Source organism: Lepisosteus platostomus, chromosome 16, assembly GCF_059453375.1.
Source record: "Lepisosteus platostomus isolate fLepPlt1 chromosome 16, fLepPlt1.hap1, whole genome shotgun sequence".
NCBI lineage: Eukaryota > Metazoa > Chordata > Actinopteri > Semionotiformes > Lepisosteidae > Lepisosteus > Lepisosteus platostomus.
This window is the reverse complement of record NC_142626.1, coordinates 3364333-3387693: the sequence shown is the minus strand read 5'-3', so window position 1 is coordinate 3387693 and position 23361 is coordinate 3364333. Positions and strand designations below refer to the sequence as shown.

Sequence of the window (23361 nt, the reverse complement as noted above, 5' to 3'; positions counted from 1 at the left end):
GGTGGACTGGAGTTGTTTCGTGTTTGGCCGATTTAGAGGCTGGCGGTACACAGGGCGTACAAAACAGAGATCCTGCAGGCGAGGCGGGGATCAATAAGAAAATTGATCCGAGGGTCTCATCCAGCTGTGTCTTGAGCGAAGCCGGCTTCAACAATCGGGCTGGGCCGGCTTGTTCCACACCCCCACCACCTTTTGTGTAAAGACGCCCGCCCTTTCGGCCGCGTATGTTTAACACATTTTCCCCAAATACGTTATTACACACAATTTCGGGGGGGGCGCAACTTGTAAGTTTGCTTGTAAGCGAGCTTGTAAACGTGTGGATGAGAGGTTCCCCCTGAACGGAAAAGTCTGAGGTACTTTTTTTTTTAAAAAGCCACGACACGCAGGCACACACTACATGGCGTAAAAAATATATATATATATTCCTTATGAGTCACTAATCTCAAGCCGAGCCTTCCCGTCCTGCGGAGCGGTACACACAAGGCCGCGCCGCCTGATCCCTCAAGCCGGAGAGGCGAAGGGAGCGCCGCCCAGTCCGGCTTTTTTACACCGGTAACTCGGGGGTGTCGGGCGGCTGGACCCTGCGGAAGCCCTAGGACTCCCCAAGAGGAGGCGCTGCTGCCCGGCACCGTCTCGGAAGGGAAAGGGGGGGAAAATAAAATATATATCAATTTAAAAAAAAAAAACAAGAAAAAAAAACCCACCCACGAGAGGCTGAGGACGTTCAAGATGCCGAGTAAAAAAAAGAAGTACAACGCCAGGTTCCCTCCGGTAAGTGTGCTTGGGTTTTATTAAAAGGCAAACAAACTAAAGGAATTACAATAACTGCGGTTCGGGTTTTTTTTTTTCCTCTCTCATCTGTATGAAAGTGAATGGGGAAAGTCGGGCCTGGTCGGTTGTGCCGAAGCCCGGGGCTCGAGTTGCAGGCGGTGACCGAACCTGTCGCGCCTGGTGCAGGGGAGAGAGATTCGGGAAGCGCCGGGTACAACATCCCGGCAATTTTGTTTACCATTCTTGGGAGGTAGATTCGAGAGGCGTTTTTAAACTTTTCCCGGGCCATGGCCTGTTTTATCGTGTTGATTTGGTTTTAACAGGAAACAGGTTTTTTTTTTCTTGAATTTGTATCTTTTTTTTGTATGCAACAGTCTGTGTTGTTGATCGCTGAAAATCGTCAGAAGTTTCCTTTTCCACGCTGGGCAAGGACGATTTTACACGGGGCCAGATCCGGGCTAAAAACGAAATCCTGTTGCCACAAGCAAATCTTGAGAAACCTCGGTGGTCTTAGAAGTATTGTGTTTTTTATTTTTTTTTAAAAACACCACGTTTCTTAGAGGAGAACCGGGCGGGCGTTTAAATCGAAGCCCCGCTCTGTTTGAACCCGGTTTTCAAAGAGATTCAAACCAAAGAAAACGATCTTAATGCGTTGTGAGTGACATGTGTTTCGGTTCCTGTCTTCCAAACTTATGCTGGGAACTCGTCACTGCTGCGCCGCTATCTTAAGGTTAGAAATATGAAGCTGATCCTCTATAATAATGGCCTGAATGGGTATTATCCTCTCTATACAATGGATCTGAGAGGTGCTGTTGCCTTCTAGACCGCTGTGAGCTCCGGAGGACCAGCTGTTGTGGTTCTGTAACCACAGGAATGCCTGAGGCTGATTTAATGATGAGTGTGTGTCTGATATCCCTGACCCATGACTGCTGTTTGTCAGCCTGGGCTGATTCCTGCATTTTCATAGAGGTAGACAGATGCATTGCAATCAGAGCAATTAACCAATTGGCAGGGTCATTTCGGGGCTCTCCTAAGTGACTTCCAGCATTTGTTCAGTCCTGCCTTCCAGAAGTGTGCTGCCCAGGTTGATCTATCACTAACGTGTGTGTGTGTGTGTGTGATAGACTGGTGCCCCCTCTCTGGGATCTGCATTGGCACAGCTCTTAGCAGGACTTCCAGTGACCATGGAGAGGCCCGTAACATCAGCGACTGTGGCTGTAGAGTCGGCGCTGTTGGGGTTTTGGGAGGATCGGTCCCTCTGGGGGCGAAACACTGGGAATCGGTTTCAAAGCTGGTCAGCTGGAAGCTACTGGGGAAACATCCAGTGCCCAGTCCTGAGCTTCAATGACAGTACCACCTTCCCTGCTGTACTGTGCATCTAGGAATGCCCGCCTAGATCAGTTGAGTCATTGGGGGGAAAAAAATTGATACCTGAGAAGGTGAATAATAGACACAGAGGCACAGTGATCAGCATTGCTGCCTTGCAGCTCTGGGAAGGGGGTTCAATTCTGGACCCGGGGTGCTGTCTGTGTGGAGTCTGCACGTCCTCTCTGTGTTTGCATGGGTTTCCTCCAGGTGCTCCTGTTTCCTCCCGCAGCCCAAAGACATGCTGGCGGGTTGATCGGCTCCTGGTGTGAGTGTGTGTCTGTGTCTCTGTGTGTGACTGGCGTCACCCCCAGGGTGTAGCCTGCCATCTGCCCAGTGCTCGCCGGATAGGCTCCAGCTCTCCCTTGACCCTGTCCTGGATAACAAGGGTAGAAAATGGATGGAGGGGGTGATCGAGTAATAGACAGGCAGCGAGCAGACCTGATTGGACAAAACACGGGTGTGTTACGTTGCAGGAAGTTGGAGGCTCAGAAGCAGCAGCTTAATGGCCGAGCTGTTCATCTCCTAGACGTATCTGCTGCTTTTTTTCCCCCCGGAGAAAGCTCCGATTCGGAGCTAAAGGCCCGCAGTCTGAAAGGCGGGCCCTTCTGGCGGAACCGGCAGGAGTTGAGCTCAGGGAAGGAGAGATCGCCCGGGGCCTGTCGGCGCTGGGGCCCGAGGCACCGCTCGGGAAGTTGCAGCAGTCGGCAGCGCGTCGGGCGAGGCGAGTTTAACAGCAGCCTGTGGGTGGGGGGGCTGAGGAAAGTTTAGAGCAGGGAAGCCCGGCTCCGGTCCTCAAAGGCCACTGTCCGGGTTTTCTCGGTCTCTTTAAATCCCCAGCTTCTTCAGAACAAGGGAAGGCTTTTACTTGTCCAGTTAAGCAAATAATGAGTTCTGTCAGGCAATTAAGGGCACAGCTGTCAAGAGATCCAGAAACCCCCTGTCCTTCCTGGGGGGTCAGTAGGGGTCCCCGACGCCAGTCCACCAAGAGTCTCCCCACACGTGTCTGTTTTCCTTCTAGGCGCTTGAAGGGGAACTGCAGTCCTAATTTCTTAGACTGGGCAGGAAATCTCTGTCACGGAATACAATCATTGAGGGCGCGGAAAAACTTGACAAATGTCGAATTCGGCACAAAATTGGGAACTTTGTAGCGCTGTAACTTTGAAAGTACCGCAAGTCGCCATGCTATTGCAGACCCCTGGTCTGGCCACAGGAGAGAGCGAGAGTTCCCACGAATTGTGGCGGAAAGTGGCCCTTCCTGCTCACTAGTCCCTGTACTGACTAATGTACTGAGATGTGAAGCGGCCCTTCCTGCTCACTAGTCCCTGTACTGACTAATGTACTGAGATGTGAAGCGGCCCTTCCTGCTCACTAGTCCCTGTGCTGACTAATGTACTGAGATGTGAACCAGCCCTTCCTGCTCACTAGTCCCTGTACTGACTAATGTACTGAGATGTGAACCGGCCCTTCCTGCTCACTAGTCCCTGTGATGACTAATGTACTGAGATGTGAAGCGGCCCTTCCTGCTCACTAGTCCCTGTGATGACTAATGTACTGAGATGTGAAGCGGCCCTTCCTGCTCACTAGTCCCTGTGCTGACTAATGTACTGAGATGTGAAGCGGCCCTTCCTGCTCACTAGTCCCTGTGCTGACTAATGTACTGAGATGTGAAGCGGCCCTTCCTGCTCACTAGTCCCTGTACTGACTAATGTACTGAGATGTGAAGCGGCCCTTCCTGCTCACTAGTCCCTGTGCTGACTAATGTACTGAGATGTGAAGCGGCCCTTCCTGCTCACTAGTCCCTGTACTGACTAATGTACTGAGATGTGAACCGGCCCTTCCTGCTCACTAGTCCCTGTGATGACTAATGTACTGAGATGTGAAGCGGCCCTTCCTGCTCACTAGTCCCTGTGCTGACTAATGTACTGAGATGTGAAGCAGCCCTTCCTGCTCACTAGTCCCTGTGCTGACTAATGTACTGAGATGTGAAGCAGCCCTTCCTGCTCACTAGTCCCTGTGCTGACTAATGTACTGAGATGTGAAGCAGCCCTTCCTGCTCACTAGTCCCTGTGCTGACTAATGTACTGAGATGTGAAGCAGCCCTTCCTGCTCACTAGTCCCCGTACTGACTAGTGTACTGAGATGTGAAGCGGCCCTTCCTGCTCACTAGTCCCTGTACTGACTAATGCACTGAGATGTACGAGCGAATAAGTACAGGTTGTGCAGCAGACATTTCACTGCAGAAATGTTCCAGTGTGATCCGCAGGCAGAGTTAACCAGTGAGGAGTATTTGCCAGTGAAACCGTCTGGGAGAGGAGAGCAGTATTTCTACTGGATTAGAAGAGCTGGATCCACAAGCCTGCTTGTTTACAGGGTCACAGGGCCGCTCCACCTCACCGGAGGTCCTGCTGCCTCGTTCTGAATCCCAGGACATGGCCCTGAGCAGACCCGGAAATGTCCTCTATTCTGTGATGTGAATTGGAGGTTTTACAGGGTACCGTGCACATTTTGTGGTTTGAAATGTGCTCTTCAAGTCCGATTGTTTCTGACCCCGAGATCTTAAAGTAGCCTCACGGCTCCCCTTCAGTAACCCTGATCAGCCCCTCATCGCCTTCGCCCGATGAGTCCAGCGGAAGAGCAGCTCGTAGTCTCTTCGTGCACTGCTGCTGCTCTGCAGGGGACAAACACCTGCACGAGGCAGCGCCCCCTGCTGGAGCCGGAGAACAGCGCGGAGCCGCGCCGGTTCCGTCACCTCCCCGGAAGACGCCCTCAGTCTCTCCCCCCTCTTCTCCCTTCTCGGCAGGCGCGGATCAAGAAGATCATGCAGACGGACGAGGAGATCGGCAAGGTGGCGGCCGCCGTCCCCGTCATCATCTGTATCCTGAGCGGGAGTGGGGGCGCTCGGGGATGAGGGGATCTGTGTCGGTGCTGATCCGAGAGGGTCGGGGGGGGTGGAGGGACTCTTCCCTTGGTTAATGTAGTGTTTGCGCCTGGTGTTTCCCTCAGAGTAGAGTGGAGAGCAGGGGACCTGAGTGCCATGTGGACATGCTTATTCGCCCTGATCTCTCTGGACAGGCCCGGTACAGCAGATGACACCGCACAAGGCAGACGGTACATTACTGGCAGCCCCACTGGAGCTCAGCAGGTGGGAGCCTGGTCAGTACCTGGAGGGGAGACTCCTGGGAAAGCTGAGGCTGCTGCTGGAAGAGGTGTGAGTGGGGCCAGCAGGGGGCGCTCACCCTGCGGTCTGTGTGGGTCCTGATGCCCCAGTATAGTGACGGGGGACACTAGACTGTAAACAGGCGCCGTCCTTCGGATGAGACGTCAAACCGAGGTCCTGACTCTCTGTGGTCATTAAAAACCGCAGGACGTTTCTCGAGAAGAGTAGGGGTGTTACCCCAGTGTCCTGGCCAAATTTCCCCCCTGGCCTTTACCCATCATGGCCTCCTAATAACCCCCCTCTCTGAACTGGCTCCATCACTCTGCTCTCCTCCCCACTGAGAGCTGGGGTGTGGGGAGCGGACTGGCGCCTCATCCAGGTGGGGGTACACACTGCTGGTAAGGGTGGAGGGGATCCCCAGGACCTGTAAAGCGCTTTGAGTGGAGTGTCCAGAAAAGCGCTATATAAGTGTAAGCAATTATTATTATTATTATTATTATTATTATTATTATTATTACAGACAATGATACATAATAACTAGAGGAATACATAGTGTGTGAGCAATAAACATGCAATAGTGGAGGAAAAAAAAGTGCTATAAGTGTACAGCGCATTGAGTCTGAGCTACTACCCAGGCAGCTGTTGGGGACGCACACTGCAGGGGGGTAGACGCTGTTCTTAAGCCTGGTGCTCTGTGCTTGAATGGGTCGGTACTGCTTTCCAGAGTGCGGGGGGGGAAGAACAGTCTGTATCCGGGCTGGCTGGGATCCTGATTGATGAATCGGGCTTCGTCGCGACAGCAGAGGGTGTGGATCTCGCCGATCGGTGGTCAGTCACATCCCATAATCCCCTGCGCCGTTGCCTCAACTCGCTGTAGCATGTCTCTTGTCATGCATGGTAGTGTTGCGGTACCACACAGTGGTGATGCCTCTAGTGGGGACACTTTCCATGGTGCTGCGGTCAAGGTTCATGAAGAACTGCCCTCCCCCCAAACCGCACCGCAGATAGTGCAGGCGCTGTAAGAAAACAGACCCCCCCCCCCCCAACGTGCTGAGGTGGTGCTGGGTCACAGAAACCTCCCAGCATGCCCGGAGAGGTCTCCCCAGCAGCACCTGTGACCCCGTCTCCTAGGCTGAGTGAGTCTGTCTTCTTCCAGCAGAGAGCTGCAGATGTATCGAGTTTGCGAACGAGTCCGTTCGAAGCTGCCTCTTTTCGAAACTCGTGACGGGGTGGGACGTGGGTTTCCCAGGCAGAGAGAGAGAACAGGACAGTCCCAGCCCCAGGGTTCTGTGCCACTTGCGGGGGGGGGGTTATCTCGGAACTCACCACAGGGCTGCCCAGCTCCAGTCCTGCAGGACTGCAGTGTCTCCGGGTTTTCCCGTCCCACCTCTGCTCTTAATGACTAAACTGCGGTTTCATTGAACCCGTTGAACACCCTTCGAGGGTCTTCAGCTGAAGATGGGTTAAAGAGCTGGAAAGCCTGCTGGAGTTTGGCCCCGGTGGAATGGAGTGGATCGCCAATGGCTTAAGGTTAAAAAAAAAAAACAGGTTGCCTGGCTTTCTAACCACAGAACTGGTGCCATTTATTCATCCAGAGCACACCACAGAAACCTTGTAACCTCAAGGGACTTCCAGAACCACACCTTGTTTCAGGGATGGGCTACATCAAACAGGGGGTCCCCGGGCCGGCTGCTGGTGACCCCCACAAACCTGCTGGTCTTCAGTCCCTCCCGCCTGCATGAGATCGCTGAGGCTTGATCTAGGAAGCTGCTGCATTGGAATAGTTGCGTCGTGTTTCCAGTCGCCTGTCTGGGGTTTAATCTCACCGCCAGAACACAACCGTTAAAGCTCCCAACAGGTGTAAGAGCTGGGAGCAGACAGGTCCGATTGATCCTAATATTATAAAGCCAGCAGCCATATCACCCTGCAACTCACAACTGGCAACCCACTGGAGCTCAGCAGGTGTGAGCCTGGTCAGTACCTGGATGGGAGACCTCCTGGGAAAAACTAAGGTTGCTGCTGGAAGAGGTGTTAGTGGGGCCAGCAGGGGGCGCTCACCCTGTGGTCCATGTGGGTCCTAATGCCCCAGTATAGTGATGGGGACACTATACTGTAAACAGGCGCCGTCCTTGGATGAGACGTAAAACCGAGGTCCTGACTCTCTGTGGTCATTAAAAATCCCAGGGCGCTTCTCGAAAAGAGTAGGGGTGTTACCCCGGTGTCCTGGCCAAATTTCCCCCCTGGCCTTTACCCATCATGGCCTCCTAATAACCCCCCTCTCTGAACTGGCTCCATCACTCTGCTCTCCTCCCCACTGAGAGCTGGGGTGTGGGGAGCGGACTGGCGCCTCACCCTGGTGGGGGTACACACTGCTGGGGGTGGAGGGGATCCCCATGACCTGTAAAGCGCTTTGAGTGGAGTGTCCAGAAAAAGCGCTATATAAGTGTAAGCAATTATTATTATTATTATTATAATTATTATTATTAAAGCCAGTGAGGAGGTGTGATTGTGTCGCCGAGGGCTCGGTTCACAAATGCAACGGGCGAAGGTTCGTGCCGTTCTTGAAAAGAGAAAGAGACGCAACGTTTTTCGGCTGTGGCGCCCCCTTCAGGCGGGACACGGCCCTTTCCTTTTCCTCCCGGCCTGGGAACGAACCCGCGGGGGAGCCCGCCGTAGCCCGTCCTCAGATTGAGGTGTTGTAACCTTGACTCCGGTGCTCAGCCCGGGCTCTCGAGCTCTTCCTGGAATCCCTCCTGACGAAAGCCTGCCAGGTCACGCAGTCCCGGAACGCCAAGACCATGACCACGTCCCACCTGTAAGAGCCGCCCCTCCGCCCAGCCTCTCCCTATCTCTCCGGCGCCGGCGCTGACCCGGTTTGTGTGTGTGTGTGCGTGTGCGTGCGTGTGTCCGGCTCCCAGGAAGCAGTGCATCGAGCTGGAGCAGCAGTTCGACTTCCTGAAGGACCTGGTGGCGGCGGTGCCGGACATGCAGGGGGACGGCGAGGACAACCACACCGAGGGGGGAGAGAAGACGTCACGCAGGTGAGGGGCTGGGGGGGGGGACTGGGTGGGGGTGGGTAGGTGTGTGATGTGGTGTGGGTGACATTGGGATGGTGTTTGAGTGGGTGACATTGGGATGGTGTTTGAGTGGGTGGGAGTGTGATGTGGTGTGGGATGGTGTTTTGAGTGGGTGGGAGTGTGATGTGGTGTGGGATGGTGTTTTGAGTGGGTGGGTGAGATTGGGATGGGGTTCGAATAGGTGGGTGGGAGTGGGGTAGTGTTTGGGATGGTGTGGGAGTGGGATGGGGTTTGAGTGGGTGGGAGTGTGATGTTTGGGTGAGTGGGTGACATTGGGATGGTGTTTTGAGTGGGTGGGAGTGTGATGTGGTGTCGGGTGGTGTTTTGAGTGGGTGGGTGAGATTGGGATGGGGTTCGAATAGGTGGGTGGGAGTGGCATAGTGTTTGGGATGGTGTGGGTGTGGGATGGGGTTTGAGTGGGTGAGATTGGGATGGTGTTTTGAGTGGGTGGGAGTGTGATGTGGTGTCGGGTGGTGTTTTGAGTGGGTGGGTGAGATTGGGATGGGGTTCGAATAGGTGGGTGGGAGTGGCATAGTGTTTGGGATGGTGTGGGTGTGGGATGGGGTTTGAGTGGGTGAGATTGGGATGGTGTTTTGAGTGGGTGGGAGTGTGATGTGGTGTGGGATGGTGTTTTGAGTGGGTGGGAGTGTGATGTGGTGTGGGATGGTGTTTTGAGTGGGTGGGAGTGTGATGTGGTGTGGGATGGTGTTTTGAGTGGGTGGGTGAGATTGGGATGGGGTTCGAATAGGTGGGTGGGAGTGGGATAGTGTTTGGGATGGTGAGTGGGTGGGAGTGGGATGTTTGGGTGGGTGGGTGACATTGGGATGGGCTTCGAATGGGTGGGAATAGGTGGGTGGGAGTGGGATAGTGTTTGGGATGGTTGGGTGGGAGTGGGATGGTGTGGGAGTGGGAGTGTGGATAGAGGCAAGTGGGTGTGTGTGAGAATGGATGAGAGTGGGTGGGGGTAGGAGTGTGGATGGTAAAAAAACCAGGGTCTGGCAGTCCAGAAGCGCGAGGGGGTCTGGGCCCCCGTGATGGGGCGTACGCGTCCTCGTGTGCGCTGTGGGTCCTGGGCCCCCGTGACGGGGTGTGCGCTGTGGGTCTGGGCCCCCGTGACGGGGTGTGCGCTGTGGGTCCGGGCCCCCGTGACGGGGTGTGCGCTGTGGGTCCGGGCCCCCGTGACGGGGCGCGCGCGTCCTCGTGTGCGCAGGGGCCCTGGGCGAGGGGAGAGCTCTGGTGTCGTGCGCGTCTGGCGGAGTGACGCCCCTCTCCTTCTCTCGCACCCAGAGGCCGGAAGCCGGGCTCGGGCCGGAAGAACGGGGGCGCCGGCGCCAAGGGCAAAGACAAGAAGCAGTCGGGGACGGAGTCTGAGCAGGAGGTGGGTAAAACCTAACGGCCCGGGTTCGCCCTGCCGGGGGGAGGTCATCGCCTGTGGCGGCACGCGGCCGGTCAGCTGGGGTGCCAGTGCGGCGAGGAGTTTCTGGCCCTGTGGTCCACAAGTCAGGGGGTGTGCAGCCCCGGTTCTGGAGATCCGGAGCGTCTTCGGGCTCACCTACCGGCTTCGGCGGGTCGGGACGTTGTGGGAAGAGCTTGGAGGGCTGCGGCTTCCCGGGTCCGGGGTTGCGGACACCTGCGTTCGGTCATTTGCTCGCTAGCAAGGTTTTTTAATAGACAAGGCGTGTTGTCGGCGTCTCCCGGGAGCCCTCGGGGGGGGGGGTTTGGAAGAAGCTTGTTGTCAGCGTCTCCCGGGAGCTCACAGGGTTGGGGGTGGGGGCAGAAGCTTGTTGTTGGCGTCTCCCAGGAGGTCTCGGGGGGGGGTGTCTCCCAGGAGCTTTTGGGGTGGAGGAAGCTTGCTGTCGGCGTCTCCCGGGAGCTCTCGGGGGGGAGGGGAAGCAACTTGTTGTCAGCGTCTCCCGGGAGCTCTCGGGGTTGGGGGGGGAAGAAGCTTGTTGTCGGCATCTCCCATGAGCTCTTGGGGTGGAGGACGCTTGTTGTCGGCATCTCCCATGAGCTCTTGGGGTGGAGGACGCTTGTTGTCGGCGTCTCCCGGGAGCTCTCGGGGTGGAGGACGCTTGTTGTCGGCGTCTCCCATGAGCTCTCGGAGTGGAGGACGCTTGTTGTCGGCGTCTCCCGGGAGCTCTCAGGGTGGAGGACGCTTGTTGTCGGCGTCTCCCAGGAGCTCTTGGGGGGAGGGGAAGAAACTTGTTGTCAGTGTCTCCTGGGAGCTCTCGGGGTGGAGGACGCTTGTTGTCGGCGTCTCCCGGGAGCTCTTGGGGTGGAGGACGCTTGTTGTCGGCGTCTCCCGGGAGCTCTCAGGGTGGAGGAGGCTTGTTGTTGGCGTCTCCCAGGAGCTCTTGGGGGGAGGGGAAGAAACTTGTTGTCAGTGTCTCCTGGGAGCTCTCGGGGTGGAGGACGCTTGTTGTCGGCGTCTCCCAGGAGCTCTTGGGGGGAGGGGAAGAAACTTGTTGTCAGTGTCTCCTGGGAGCTCTCGGGGTGGAGGACGCTTGTTGTCGGCGTCTCCCGGGAGCTCTCAGTGGGGTGGAGGACGCTTGTTGTCGGCGTCTCCCATGAGCTCTCGGGGTGGAGGACGCTTGTTGTCGGCGTCTCCCGGGAGCTCTTGGGGTGGAGGACGCTTGTTGTCGGCGTCTCCCAGGAGCTCTTGGGGGGAGGGGAAGAAACTTGTTGTCAGTGTCTCCTGGGAGCTCTCGGGGTGGAGGACGCTTGTTGTCGGCGTCTCCCGGGAGCTCTTGGGGTGGAGGACGCTTGTTGTCGGCGTCTCCCATGCGCTCTCAGGGTGGAGGAGGCTTGTTGTTGGCGTCTCCCGGGAGTTCTTGGGGTGGAGGACGCTTGTTGTCAGTGTCTCCCGGGAGCTCTCAGTGGGGTGGAGGACGCTTGTTGTCGGCGTCTCCCATGAGCTCTTGGGCTGGAGGACGCTTGTTGTCGGCATCTCCCATGAGCTCTTGGGGTGGAGGACGCTTGTTGTCGGCGTCTCCCGGGAGCTCTCGGGGTGGAGGACGCTTGTTGTCGGCGTCTCCCATGAGCTCTCGGAGTGGAGGACGCTTGTTGTCGGCGTCTCCCGGGAGCTCTCAGGGTGGAGGACGCTTGTTGTCGGCGTCTCCCAGGAGCTCTTGGGGGGAGGGGAAGAAACTTGTTGTCAGTGTCTCCTGGGAGCTCTCGGGGTGGAGGACGCTTGTTGTCGGCGTCTCCCGGGAGCTCTTGGGGTGGAGGACGCTTGTTGTCGGCGTCTCCCGGGAGCTCTCAGGGTGGAGGAGGCTTGTTGTTGGCGTCTCCCAGGAGCTCTTGGGGGGAGGGGAAGAAACTTGTTGTCAGTGTCTCCTGGGAGCTCTCGGGGTGGAGGACGCTTGTTGTCGGCGTCTCCCAGGAGCTCTTGGGGGGAGGGGAAGAAACTTGTTGTCAGTGTCTCCTGGGAGCTCTCGGGGTGGAGGACGCTTGTTGTCGGCGTCTCCCGGGAGCTCTCAGTGGGGTGGAGGACGCTTGTTGTCGGCGTCTCCCATGAGCTCTCGGGGTGGAGGACGCTTGTTGTCGGCGTCTCCCGGGAGCTCTTGGGGTGGAGGACGCTTGTTGTCGGCGTCTCCCAGGAGCTCTTGGGGGGAGGGGAAGAAACTTGTTGTCAGTGTCTCCTGGGAGCTCTCGGGGTGGAGGACGCTTGTTGTCGGCGTCTCCCGGGAGCTCTTGGGGTGGAGGACGCTTGTTGTCGGCGTCTCCCATGAGCTCTCAGGGTGGAGGAGGCTTGTTGTTGGCGTCTCCCGGGAGTTCTTGGGGTGGAGGACGCTTGTTGTCAGTGTCTCCCGGGAGCTCTCAGTGGGGTGGAGGACGCTTGTTGTCGGCGTCTCCCATGAGCTCTTGGGCTGGAGGACGCTTGTTGTCGGCGTCTCCCGGGAGCTCTTGGGGTGGAGGACGCTTGTTGTCAGTGTCTCCCGGGAGCTCTCAGTGGGGTGGAGGACGCTTGTTGTCGGCGTCTCCCGGGAGCTCTCGGGGTGGAGGAGGCTTGTTGTCGGCGTCTCCCGGGAGCTCTTGGGGTGGAGGACGCTTGTTGTCAGTGTCTCCCAGGAGCTCTCGGGGTGGAGGAGGCTTGTTGTCGGCGTCTCCCGGGAGCTCTCTGATGTCCTCTATTGGTGTCGCCCCCCTGTGGCTGCAGGAGGACTCGGAAGACAGCGAGACGGAAGGCGAGGAGGACGGCTCACAGCCAAGCACAAACCAGCAGCCCGTGGCCAGATTCCAGAGGTGAGGCGCCATCGCCCTGTTTTCTCCTCGGGGGGTTCCGGTGCCCCCTTGATCCAGGAGTGCTTCCCCGCTGTGAGTGCCTGTCCCTTTCCCCTCAAAGTCCCGCTGGGGCTGGGGGCACAGAGAGCCCGGCGCCCCTCATGCAGAATGAAAGGCGCTATATACAAATGCAAATGCAGGGATGAGGAGCTCCGGAGTCCCGCGGGCATTACTGTAGGGATGAGGAGCTCCAGAGTCCTGCGGGTGTTACTGTAGGGATGAGGAGCTCCAGAGTCCTGCGGGAGTTACTGTAGGGATGAGGAGCTCCGGAGTCCTGCGGGAGTTACTGTAGGGATGAGGAGCTCTGGTCCCGGAGAGCAGCAGTCCTGAGGGAGTTACTGTAGGGATAAGGAGCTCCAGAGTCCTGCGGGTGTTACTGTAGGGATGAGGAGCTCCAGAGTCCTGCGGGAGTTACTGTAGGGATGAGGAGCTCCAGAGTCCTGCGGGAGTTACTGTAGGGATGAGGAGCTCCAGAGTCCTGCGGGTGTCACTGTAGGGATGAGGAGCTCCAGAGTCCTGCGGGAGTTACTGTAGGGATGAGGAGCTCCAGAGTCCTGCGGGAGTTACTGTAGGGATGAGGAGCTCCAGAGTCCTGCGGGAGTTACTGTAGGGATGAGGAGCTCCAGAGTCCTGCGGGAGTTACTGTAGGGATGAGGAGCTCCAGAGTCCTGCGGGAGTTACTGTAGGGATGAGGAGCTCCAGAGTCCTGCGGGTGTCACTGTAGGGATGAGGAGCTCCGGTCCCGGACAGGTAGTTACCTGGATCTGGCTGGCCGTTGCGTCTGCAGGTGTGTCAGGGCTCTTTAAAACGCATCAGCCGAGCTGGAGTGGCTCTTGAGGCCAGGGATGAGCAGAGCCGATCGAAAGGGCAGCCCAGCGGGTGACGGCCCCCCCGCCCGCAGAGCTGGGACGGGACGGGAGGCGGATCGTCCCGGCGGGCGTTGCCGCTGATGGGTTGTTTTTTGTCTCTGCCCCCTCCCCCTGCAGCCCGAATCTGGCCCCCTCGTATTTGCACATGGGCACGACGCAGGCAGGCCTGGCGATGCCACTGGGCAACATGATGCCCCCTCCCCCGCTGCTGGGCTCCGCGCCCCCACCCCAGGAGGACGACGACGACGACGAAGACTACGACTCCTAGCTCCCTCCTCCTCCTCCTCTCCCTCCCCCCCCCCCACTCCCTCTGGCCCCTCGCCTCCTGCCCCCCCGCTCCCCAACCCCCACACCGTTCCACTTTTTACCTTCGGTTTGTTTTAATTTGTGCCGCGTTTGGGGTGGGAGGCGGGGGGGCGACGGCCACAGGCGACGGAGGAGAGCAAGGAGAGTCTTTTAGGTTGTATATTATGTGTTTTACCCTTCTTGTGTTGTTGTTTTTTTTTTTTTTAATTTTATCGTGGAGGAAAAATATTGAGTTCTTTTTTTAAAACGAGTCGTTTCCTTTGAGACACCCTCCCCAACGGCCCCTCCGGTTTTTTGGTCGGGCAGTGCGTCGGGCAGCCTGTTTTAAGGACCCGGCGGATATCAAGATGGCTTCCGGCCTGCTTTGCCTTTGTCTCGTGCTCTGCAGAGGGGGGTGGACGCTTGCTTTGCTGTAGAGAAGATTTTGTGGGGAAGGGAAAAGAAAGAAAGGATGGCACAAGGCTAAGGCTAATTCCCATCAAGCGGATTTCAGGCTTCCTGTGGAAACGGGAAACCGCCAAGCTGGAAATAGCCATACGCCGGTGTGGCCAGGGCTGTGGTGGAGCCGAGGGCTCATGGGTGTGGCAGCCGTTTCTGCGATATCCTGAATGCGGTCGGGGGTGGTGGGGGGGGGGGGGAAACAGGTTAGGCTCCTTAAACGCTGAGAAGCGGGATCCGAAAACGCGCGGCGCTTTGGTGGGAGGGGTCCCGCGCTCGCCGGGAGCCGGCGTGGCCCCAAGACGAGACCGTGCTCCCAACCAGAAAGATGGCCACCAACCGCGTGTTGTGGGGGGGGGGGTAGGAGCTCGTCAGAAACGCACACAGGCGCCGGAGGGAGAGAGAGGGAGAGAGTGGGCGAGAGTGGGCGGGGGGCGTTTTTTTCAAATCTGCGGAGGCAGCGCGGGCAGGTTCTCGGATATGTCGGAGGCGAGAGGGGATCCCGGCCCACCGGGAGAGAGAGAGAGAGACACACGGGTCAGCTGGAGCTTCCTAGCAGTGTTAACCTGCCGTCAGCAGGCTGGGCTGGCCAGGCAGCGTTCAGCGCTATAAACCGTCACGGGGCGGAGAAAACAAACCGCCTAAGGGGATCGACCATTTGAGTTTGACTGGTCTGGACTCCTCTGCTCTTGGGTAGCGTTTTCGGGAGGGACGTTGGGACGGCGAGACGGGGCACGGCGCTGGAGAAATTCTCGAGTCGTCCAGGTGCGCAGCTGGCCAGCAGACAGGTGTCGGCACAGCTCTTGGGCATTTTCTTCCCAGGAGGTGTGTGTGGGTGGGTGGGCATATCCCACTACCGATCTGCGTCAGGATACGGCCGGATAATCTTTTGAGGGGGATCTACAGGATGCGGGAGAGAGGGGTGGGAGGGGGGAGGGGGAAATGGCTTTTTAAAATGGCAAACGAAGGGTTTCAGATCGTCTGGGCCCGTTTTTTTTAAATATAAAAACGGCGATCTGATTTTTACCGCGTGGTGTGAGCGGCGGATCTCGGGGGGGGGGGGATCTCCTCGCGCAGAGCCCAGCCGCCCTGCAGGGCCATCAAACTAAGAAAGGTCCCCGAAACGCTCTGTCCCCCCCCCCCCCTCTCGCGGCCCAGCAGGCGACGCAGTGTCCGTTGTGGGAAAACGCAGGGCCCGAGATATCGTCTGTTCTCGCGCCTAATAAGACTCCAGGCGATAGATCGCCGGCATGGTGCCGCGTCCCAGGCCTGGCTGCAGCCGAAACGGCACTCAGTCTCTCCCCGTGTGAGTTTCCCTATTGGATCCAGTCGGCCTGGTTCTGGCCCGAACCGGCTGCGGTTCTGAGCCCTCTTGGTCGGGCCGCTCCTGCCTGGTTTCACCGACGACGAAGTCTGCCCGTAGATCTCTTCGTCTTCCCTGGATCGGCTTTTTTTAAATTTTTTTCCAAACTGCACGTCGGTTCGCGAGATGATATGGTGCCGGAGAACCTGACGTGTTTACCCAACGGTCTTGACGGCCCTTATCGCCCGGGACCCTGCGCTCCGTTCGGCCTACGGTCGGACGAGCGCCGTCCCTCTCGAGCTACAGCTCGGGCTCCAGATGCCTCTCCTGATTTCTCTGCAGCCGGGCAAAAGGCACTTGGATTTCTTTAGATTTTTAGACCGAACCTAAAGTTGGCGTGCCCCGGCCGTATCGCAGCTCGGCGTTTCCCTGCGACAGACTTAAAAACAAGAAAGACGACGAGAAACAGTTTGACCCGAGCGTCCGATGGCATTGCAAGGCCGGGGAGATTAAAGCAGTCGAATCACAGGGGATATTTGCCATCCCAGACATTTCAGTATTAAACCTTCTCGTTCTTGCGGCGGGGGGGGGGGGAAGACACAGCTAGCGTCTAAAATGGGCAGAAGCGCACTGGAGTGACTCTTGAGAATTTTCCAAGCCAGGGCCCTGAGTCGACCACGAGTTGACCACGCTGCGCCATTTTTTTTTCTTTTTTTTTTTTTTACAACGTCCCACCCCGCCACTCTGGACCACTTCCTGTCCAGGTTGGCGTCTTTCCTCAACCTCTCGAACAGGAAGTGTCTGGGCAAGTAGAGCAGAACAGGGCAGGCGGGCCGGAGTCGTCGTCGTCGTCGTCGTTGTCCCGCGTCGCTGGAAAAGCCGGAGAGCCAAGACGTCGCGTCTCTCTAAAAGCGGATACCTTCATTATTATTTTTTTTTTAAGAAAAGGGAAAAAAAATGAGGACACGTGTCAATTTTTATTTTCATTGCCATTTCGGACGGGCCCAGTTCCCCCCTCTCCCATTGTAGGACAAAGGAGACCTGGAACCCGAACAGTTTCTTTCCAGCCTCCTCGGACCGTGGTTCCAAGTTCAGTTCTCCTTTATAAATATTTAATTTTTTTGCTTCCTTTTTAAATGTTTTAATATGTATGACGGCGCGAGAACGTGTTAACCCCCGAGCGGCATCCCTGCTCTTTTGTTTTCGGTGTCCGATCTCTCCAGGTCAAGAGAGGGGGAGAAGCTGTTCGTAAAAAAAATACTTTTAACAGTTTTATTTTGTAAGAGTGAAATAAAGTTCAGGTTTCATTATAATGTGGCTGTTTGTTCTTGCTGGATTTTTCTGTTTGTTTTTTTTTCCTCTTTTCCTGGAGATGAGTTCTGCCCAGCGTACCCTCTCTCGCGGGGAGGGGGGCGGCGATTCTAGTGTTCGTGACGCCAGTGTCTTGCCCGAGGCCGGGCAAAGGTGTGCTTTTGCAAGGGCTCCTGGGAAGGCTTGTCCTGAAAGGGGGGGGGCACGGGCAGTTTAGAGCCCCCTCAGCCCGCCAGCGTGTCTCGGGGGAGTCGAGAGACTAACGGAACCCCGCAAAAATCCCATGGGAAGACCATGCAGACTCCACCCAGAAGGTGTCCCGCACCGTAAGTTATTGGCATTGCTCCGCGCCTGTACCACCGTGAGTTGTGGTTCTCCTTCTCGCGTGTGAATTGAATGCCGGTGGCTGTATCCCCTACCAGTTCACCTGTTGACTGATGCATTTCGGAACGATTTGCGCCCGAAATGCCTTTCGGCACCACCAAGGCCACCAGTTCCAGCCCAGCTCCCAGTTGTACAACTGAACCCGTCATAACAGGAATCATTTGAGCAGTTTTGACTGTTTTCAGCGGGTGAACCTGCTAGATTCCACAGTTCCATTTCTTAAAGAACATCACATCCCAGACTTGTGAACGTTCCCCTCAAGAATGCTATGAGTGCAATTAAGGCTCAGCGGTTAATTAAGCTCATTAATGAAAGCCGGCGGGTCTGTGGTCCTCCAGGACCGCTCAGCTGAGGCTTAAACGTTAGGATGCGCAGGTGCACCTTGGGAAACGCAGAAATGGGGGAGACGCCTGCTCTGGAAACGAGTCGGGGAATTTAGCACCACCTGCAGGAGAGCAGGTGCCACAGCAGGCAGTGAGAGCGGCACAGGCCTTTCAATCCACCTCCGAGGATTCGCCCGAGAACTTTTTGTTTTTTTTTTATTCTCGTAAAAATGCCTTTCTTTCCGGTAGGTTGCGGGGAGCGCGGGGGGGGGAGTCGCGTTGAAGTCCCCGCCTGTGTTTTTTTTTTTCTGGCGTAGCTGGGGCCCGCTGGGCCTGGGTTTCCATGGCGACCGCCTCCTCCCTGCTGCCAGGCAGGGCACGTCCTCCTCCTCCTCCTCCTCCTCCTCCTCCTTCAGGCTCCGTCTCCATGGCGACGCCTCGTCCAGGCCGGCATGCTCCAGGGCGGGAGTGAAGTGGCCCTCTGTGGCCCGCCGGGCCTGGCTCTGGGGTTAAACGACACCAGAAAGCACAGGCCGGCTTGAACCACAAATACTACTACTACTAATAATAATTCCTTACACTTATATAGTGCTTTTCTGGACACTGATTGGTAAAAGACCAGGGGTGAATTAGGCCAGGACACTGGGGTAACACCCCTACTCTTTTCTGAGAAATGCCCCAGGATTTTTAATAACGGAGAGTCAGAACCTCGGTTTTACTTCTCATCAGAAGGATGGCGCCTGTTTACAATCTAGTGTCCCCCGTCACTATACTGGGGCATCAGGACCCACACAGACTACAGGGTGAGCGCCCCCTGCTGGCCCCATTAACACCTCTTCCAGCAGCAGCCTCAGCTCTCCCAGGCGTCTCCCCTCCAGGCACTGCTGAGCTCCAGTGGGGCTGCCAGGGGGGAGCTGCAGGGCGATACAGTTAGCGGGGGGATATAGCTATCGGGGGGATGGAGCTTATAACCTCACTGAGCTGTCGCCCTGTGGAGGGGGGCACCATGAACGCCATCTCGCCCCAAGCATTCTTACCCAGAGCAGAATGAGACGGCGACACCAGTGATGGTAGCTGTAGTGCTGTACTGGGTTTCACTCGTCTAGACCAGGACGAAAACTGACGCCTTACTGGTTCGATTGCCTTCAGAGATGGAAGCTCCAGCATTTTTGCCAGTTCAAGGTCAAGTTTCAATAGCCTGTGGCACTTTCCAAACTAGCCATTGGAGTTTAGAAGGGCTGTCACTGGTGATGCTACCGAGGGACAGCAGTAAAACACTCAGTTTCAGATCGATCTGAGCACAGGCAGTGTATTGGGATCAGTGTGATATCAGAAGACCCTCTGACCCTCCCTCGGGCAGTGCAAGCCAATACAGAAAGAAAGGAAAAAAGTGGATAACTGATGTTCCTTTCTTGACTCTGGTGATTGATACAGAGCAGGTGGATGTGGTGTTACACAGACTGGCCTGAACTAACGGATAAACCTCTGATTCCTTCCTCTCCGAGAGTCATCCCCCCCGCCGCCTGGATGAAGCGCTTTTAACACTTGTTTTAGAAATCGAGAGATTTAAGTAAATAAGAATTCCATTGTGCCAGTACGTGTTCCGGTTACTTATGGCAATAAAGTTCAAGTTCAAGTTCAGGCAGTTGTAAACTGGATTATCATGCCATCCATCGCTTTTCTAAACAGCTGCAGCCAGCTCGAGCTCATCCCAGAATGCAACGGGCGCAAGGCAGGTCCACCCTGGATGGGACGCCAGTCAATCTCAGAGCACACACCACGGCCAGTTTTCCCAGAAACCAATTAGCCTACCAGCACCTAGTAGTAGTAGCAGCAGAAGTAGCTGTATTATCTGCAGTAGTAGCTGTATTAACTGCAGTAGTAGCTGTATTAGCTGCAGTAGTAGCTGTATTAACTGCAGTAGTAGCTGTATCAGCTGCAGTAGTAGCTGTATTAACAGCAGTAGTAGCAGTATTAACTGCAGTAGTAGCTGTATTAACAGCAGTAGTAGCTGTATTAGCTGCAGTAGTAGCTGTATTAGCTGCAGTAGTAGCTGTATTAACAGTAGTAGTTGCTGTATCAGCAGCAGTAGTAGTATCAGTAAATGTAGCAGTAGCAGTAGCAGAAGGGATTTCAGCTTTCATACAACCCAGTAGGTTCTTGGAGCAGGATCATTGCCTAACTGGTTTAGACCCTTGTGACGCAGGTCAGTTTTCCCCCAACGGATGATGTGCTGCTGCTGCTGTGGCCATCCTGCTCAGTACCAGAGGCACCGCAGGTCCAGGGACTCGCTGCCTGTGATTGGCAGAGGCGCCGGTACTGTGAAGAGCTGGGGCTCAATTCCTGGGGCGCTGTCTGTGTGGAGTTTGCATGTTCTCCTGAGATCCACATGGGTTTTCTCCCACAGTCCTAAGACAATCCCCTGGTGGGTTAACTGGCTTCTGGGAAAACTGGCCCTGGTGTGAGTGAGTGCGTGTCTGTGTGCGCCCCGCGATGGACTGGCGTCCTGTCCACGGTGTACCCAGTACCCTGCTGGGATAGACTCCAGCTCCCCTGCAGCCCTTTACTGGATAGAGCAGCAGGAAAATGGATAAATGTCTCGACCTGCAAGGTGGCTCAATACAGCATTCAAAATCCCCCAAATGTACTGACTAAGCAGTTTGACTGGATTACTCTCTGTTCAGCAAAGGCACTAAGAGGCAGAGTACTCAGGACTTAGTACAGCAGCACTTCTTTGCACAAAGAGTGGTAGGGGCGTGGAACAAGCTGCCCATAATAGCTGAAGAACAGAAAGTGTCTCAGGCAGGCGTGGCCCTGCGAAAGACGCGGGCGCCGGGGGGTGAGGAAGATGACGGCGCCCCCATACCCCCCCCCCTCCTGCTCCTGTACTGACCTCAGTCCGCTGAGAGACCGTCCCGGGTCGGGTCGGGTCGGGCCGGACGAGCTCGAGAGCTAGGCTCTTCACCATGCTGTAGTCTGGGAGCTCCCCCTGCAAGAGACCCCACAAACAGCGCGTCTCTGACGGGGCCCTCCCGGGAGAGACGCCCCACTTCCGAGAGAACACTGCCAGCCCGGGGGGGTGGGGGTGCAGCCTAACCACCCTAGACCGGGGCTCAGATCCGGTCTTTGTGGATACACAGGCTCCTCCCTCTTTACTTGATTAATATGGCCAGCTGGTGCTGTTCAGGGTTCAGTTCCGGACCTGGCGTGCTGTCTGTGTGGAGTCTGCATGTTCTTCTTGTGTTCGTGTGGGTATTCCTCTGGGTTCGCTCGGGTTGTCCTCCACAGTCCAAAGACGTGCTGGGGAGGTAAGTTGGCTTCTGGGAAGATTGGCCCCGGTGTGTGTGTGTGTGTGTGAGTGAGTGAGTGAGTGAGTGTGAGAGAGAGAGAGAGAGAGAGAGAGAGAGAGAGAGAGAGAGAGAGAGAGAGAGAGAGAGAGAGAGAGAGAGAGAGAGAGAGAGAGAGAGAGCTGGCTGTACCCTCCGTTGTCTCTGCTATTGAAAGCGATGCTCATTAGTGGCGGGGTCCGATCGGTGTTCCTGGTGTTGAGACAGCAGCCGGGTGAAGCGCGGGCTGAACACTCACCGGACACGGCGGGCTCAGCCCGAGGTGTTGGGGTTTTAAAGACGGACCGGCCGGTTTCCTCCGGGCCCGGGCGGCCCAGCGCTGGTCCGTACGGGGCGTCCAGTCGCCCGGGTCCACAGGCGCTTTCAAACACCCGTTTCTCAACACCGCCTGGCGATGCGGCTCCCACATTTTCAGCCCTCGGGGCGGAGCGGGAGGGGGGTGTCAGGTGAACCGGAGCCCCCCCGATATGGATACCTGCGACCCCTTGACCCCCCAAGAGGCAGGTGGACCCCCCCCCCTTGTTGCCTAGCAACAGCAACTCGCCGACAGCTGCGTCACAAACCGACCGCCGCCGCGTAGGACGGCTCGGTTTTCTTCATCAAGAATGCATTTTAGGTTCTTGTTCGGGTTTTATTCTTCCTGGGGTCATTTCTTTAGTGCGAAAGGCGTTTTATTTGGCCTCTCTGCCCCAGGGGGAAGTGTGGGGTGGACGGCTGAGGGAGGCACGCACCCACCCGCCGCCTCCGGGCTTTTTTCTTCTCGTCTTTTTATTTTTTTCCCCATAAAGTTAGATAACCGGCCATTGAAAACCCCCCTTTTTGTTCCCCTTCGTACGAAAGCTTACAACCCTAAACCGAACCCGGGATTTTTACAACCTGTATAACAGCCCTCACACCCGGAGGAGGCGAGTCCGGGGAAAATGTACTATAACCGTAAAACTCTGCCGACGCCGGAATTAATCTTTTTTTTTTTCAGTCGTGATAGATACAATAATCTTTCTTAGTTAAAACGAGTTTTAATTCCAGCATTATTCATCAAAGTACTACCAAAACAAAAAAAAGAAAGGCGAGAGAATTTTCTCCGGCGGTTTACTTTTCCGTTACCCGTCTCGCGAGGTGAGACGATCCGTTGGACCGGCCGCTAAGCTCGAGCGTCCCCCCCCCCCCCCCGCGCGCCTCGCCACGGCGCCGCGCACGTGGGTGGGGCCCGAGTTCCGCCACCCGGCGCCACCTGGCGGTGGGAGAAGCGCACGACAGCCGGGGGTCCCCTCCACCCCCAGCAGTGTGTACCCCCACCTGGATGAGGCGCCAGTACGCTCCCCACACCCCAGCTCTCAGTGGGGAGGAGAGCAGAGTGATGGAGCCAGTTCAGAGAGGGGGGTTATTAGGAGGCCATGATGGGTAAAGACAAGGGGGAAATTTGGCCAGGACACCGGGGTAACACCCCTACTCTTCTCGAGAAACACCCTGGGAATTTTAATGACCACAGAGAGTCAGGACCTCGGTTTGACGTCTGCAGGGTGGTCTGGCTGCTGGCTAATGTGTGAATGGGTTGGTATGAAGCCCTTGTTGTGTCACACCCACCTACAAGTGGAAGGTTACTGTAAGATTGTGGCTCCTCATCGACGTTGCCACCGACAGGCCACGTTAATCTTGCGTATATAGAGAGAGTGTCAGTACAAGATGGGCGCTCCTGACTGCCTCCTTCCCAAACCCACAACCGCTGCTTGTTGAAGACGATGGGGCATGGTGGGAAATGGAGTTAAGTGAAATAATTACTATTCCTGACACTTCTATAGCGCTTCTCTCCACTCAGAGCTCTGTCCAGGTCCTGGGGATCCCCTCCACCCCCAGCAGTGTGTACCCCCACCTGGGTGAAGCGCCAGTCCGCTCCCCACACCCCAGCTCTCAGTGGGGAGGAGAGCAGAGTGATGGAGCCGGTTCAGAGAATGGTACACACACACAAAAAAAAACATTTCTTATTCTAACTCTCCGTAGCTCAAAATGAGCGGATCGAGGCCGCCACGCCGTGCGTTTCTCCCCGTCGCTAAGCAACGGCGCAATGAACCGGAAGTCGCGCCGCCATCTTGGCCAGCGTCGCACCCGGGGCCGAACGCGTTTCGGCGTCTGTCAAAGAAAAAAAAAAAAGTTAACCCACCGTTCTCGTTCGTTTGACGTCTTTATCGCGTCTGTTCGATTAATGTCAGGGGGGAATTTGTGATTTGGCCAAACGAAAGGGTGCTTTTTTAAATATACTGCAAGAGGTGTAGGGCTCATTTTTATCGTTTACGAGAGACGCAGGGCGTGTTCCGATCTGCGCTTCTCGAAAACTCGACGAGGCAGGGTTGTAGCTTTTAAGACGTACATTGAAAGATGAGATTGTTGGCAGTAAAATGAATCATTTGGGCGGCTGGATAATCCCC

General features: G+C 56.3%; 2 protein-coding genes across 2 annotated transcripts; one reads left to right on the top strand and one right to left on the bottom strand.

The window, feature by feature from the left end:
* Positions 1 to 271: 271 nt before the first annotated feature.
* Positions 272 to 16162, top strand: drap1 (DR1-associated protein 1 (negative cofactor 2 alpha)). Its single transcript, XM_088608894.1, has 7 exons — positions 272 to 771; positions 4940 to 5012; positions 8018 to 8111; positions 8215 to 8337; positions 9661 to 9751; positions 12533 to 12618; positions 13644 to 16162. Exons 1-7 carry the CDS (start codon positions 730 to 732, stop codon positions 13792 to 13794), a joined length of 660 nt encoding a protein of 219 aa, XP_088465020.1. The 5' UTR covers positions 272 to 729; the 3' UTR covers positions 13795 to 16162.
* Positions 16163 to 16497: 335 nt separating this feature from the next.
* Positions 16498 to 22036, bottom strand: LOC148646710 (uncharacterized). The gene is made up of 3 exons (XM_088608893.1): positions 21177 to 22036; positions 20485 to 20580; positions 16498 to 18094 (listed from the first exon to the last, which is right to left on the bottom strand). The coding sequence occupies exons 1-3, from the start codon at positions 21345 to 21347 to the stop codon at positions 17624 to 17626; spliced, it is 738 nt and encodes a 245-aa protein (XP_088465019.1). The 5' UTR covers positions 21348 to 22036; the 3' UTR covers positions 16498 to 17623.
* Positions 22037 to 23361: the final 1325 nt, after the last annotated feature.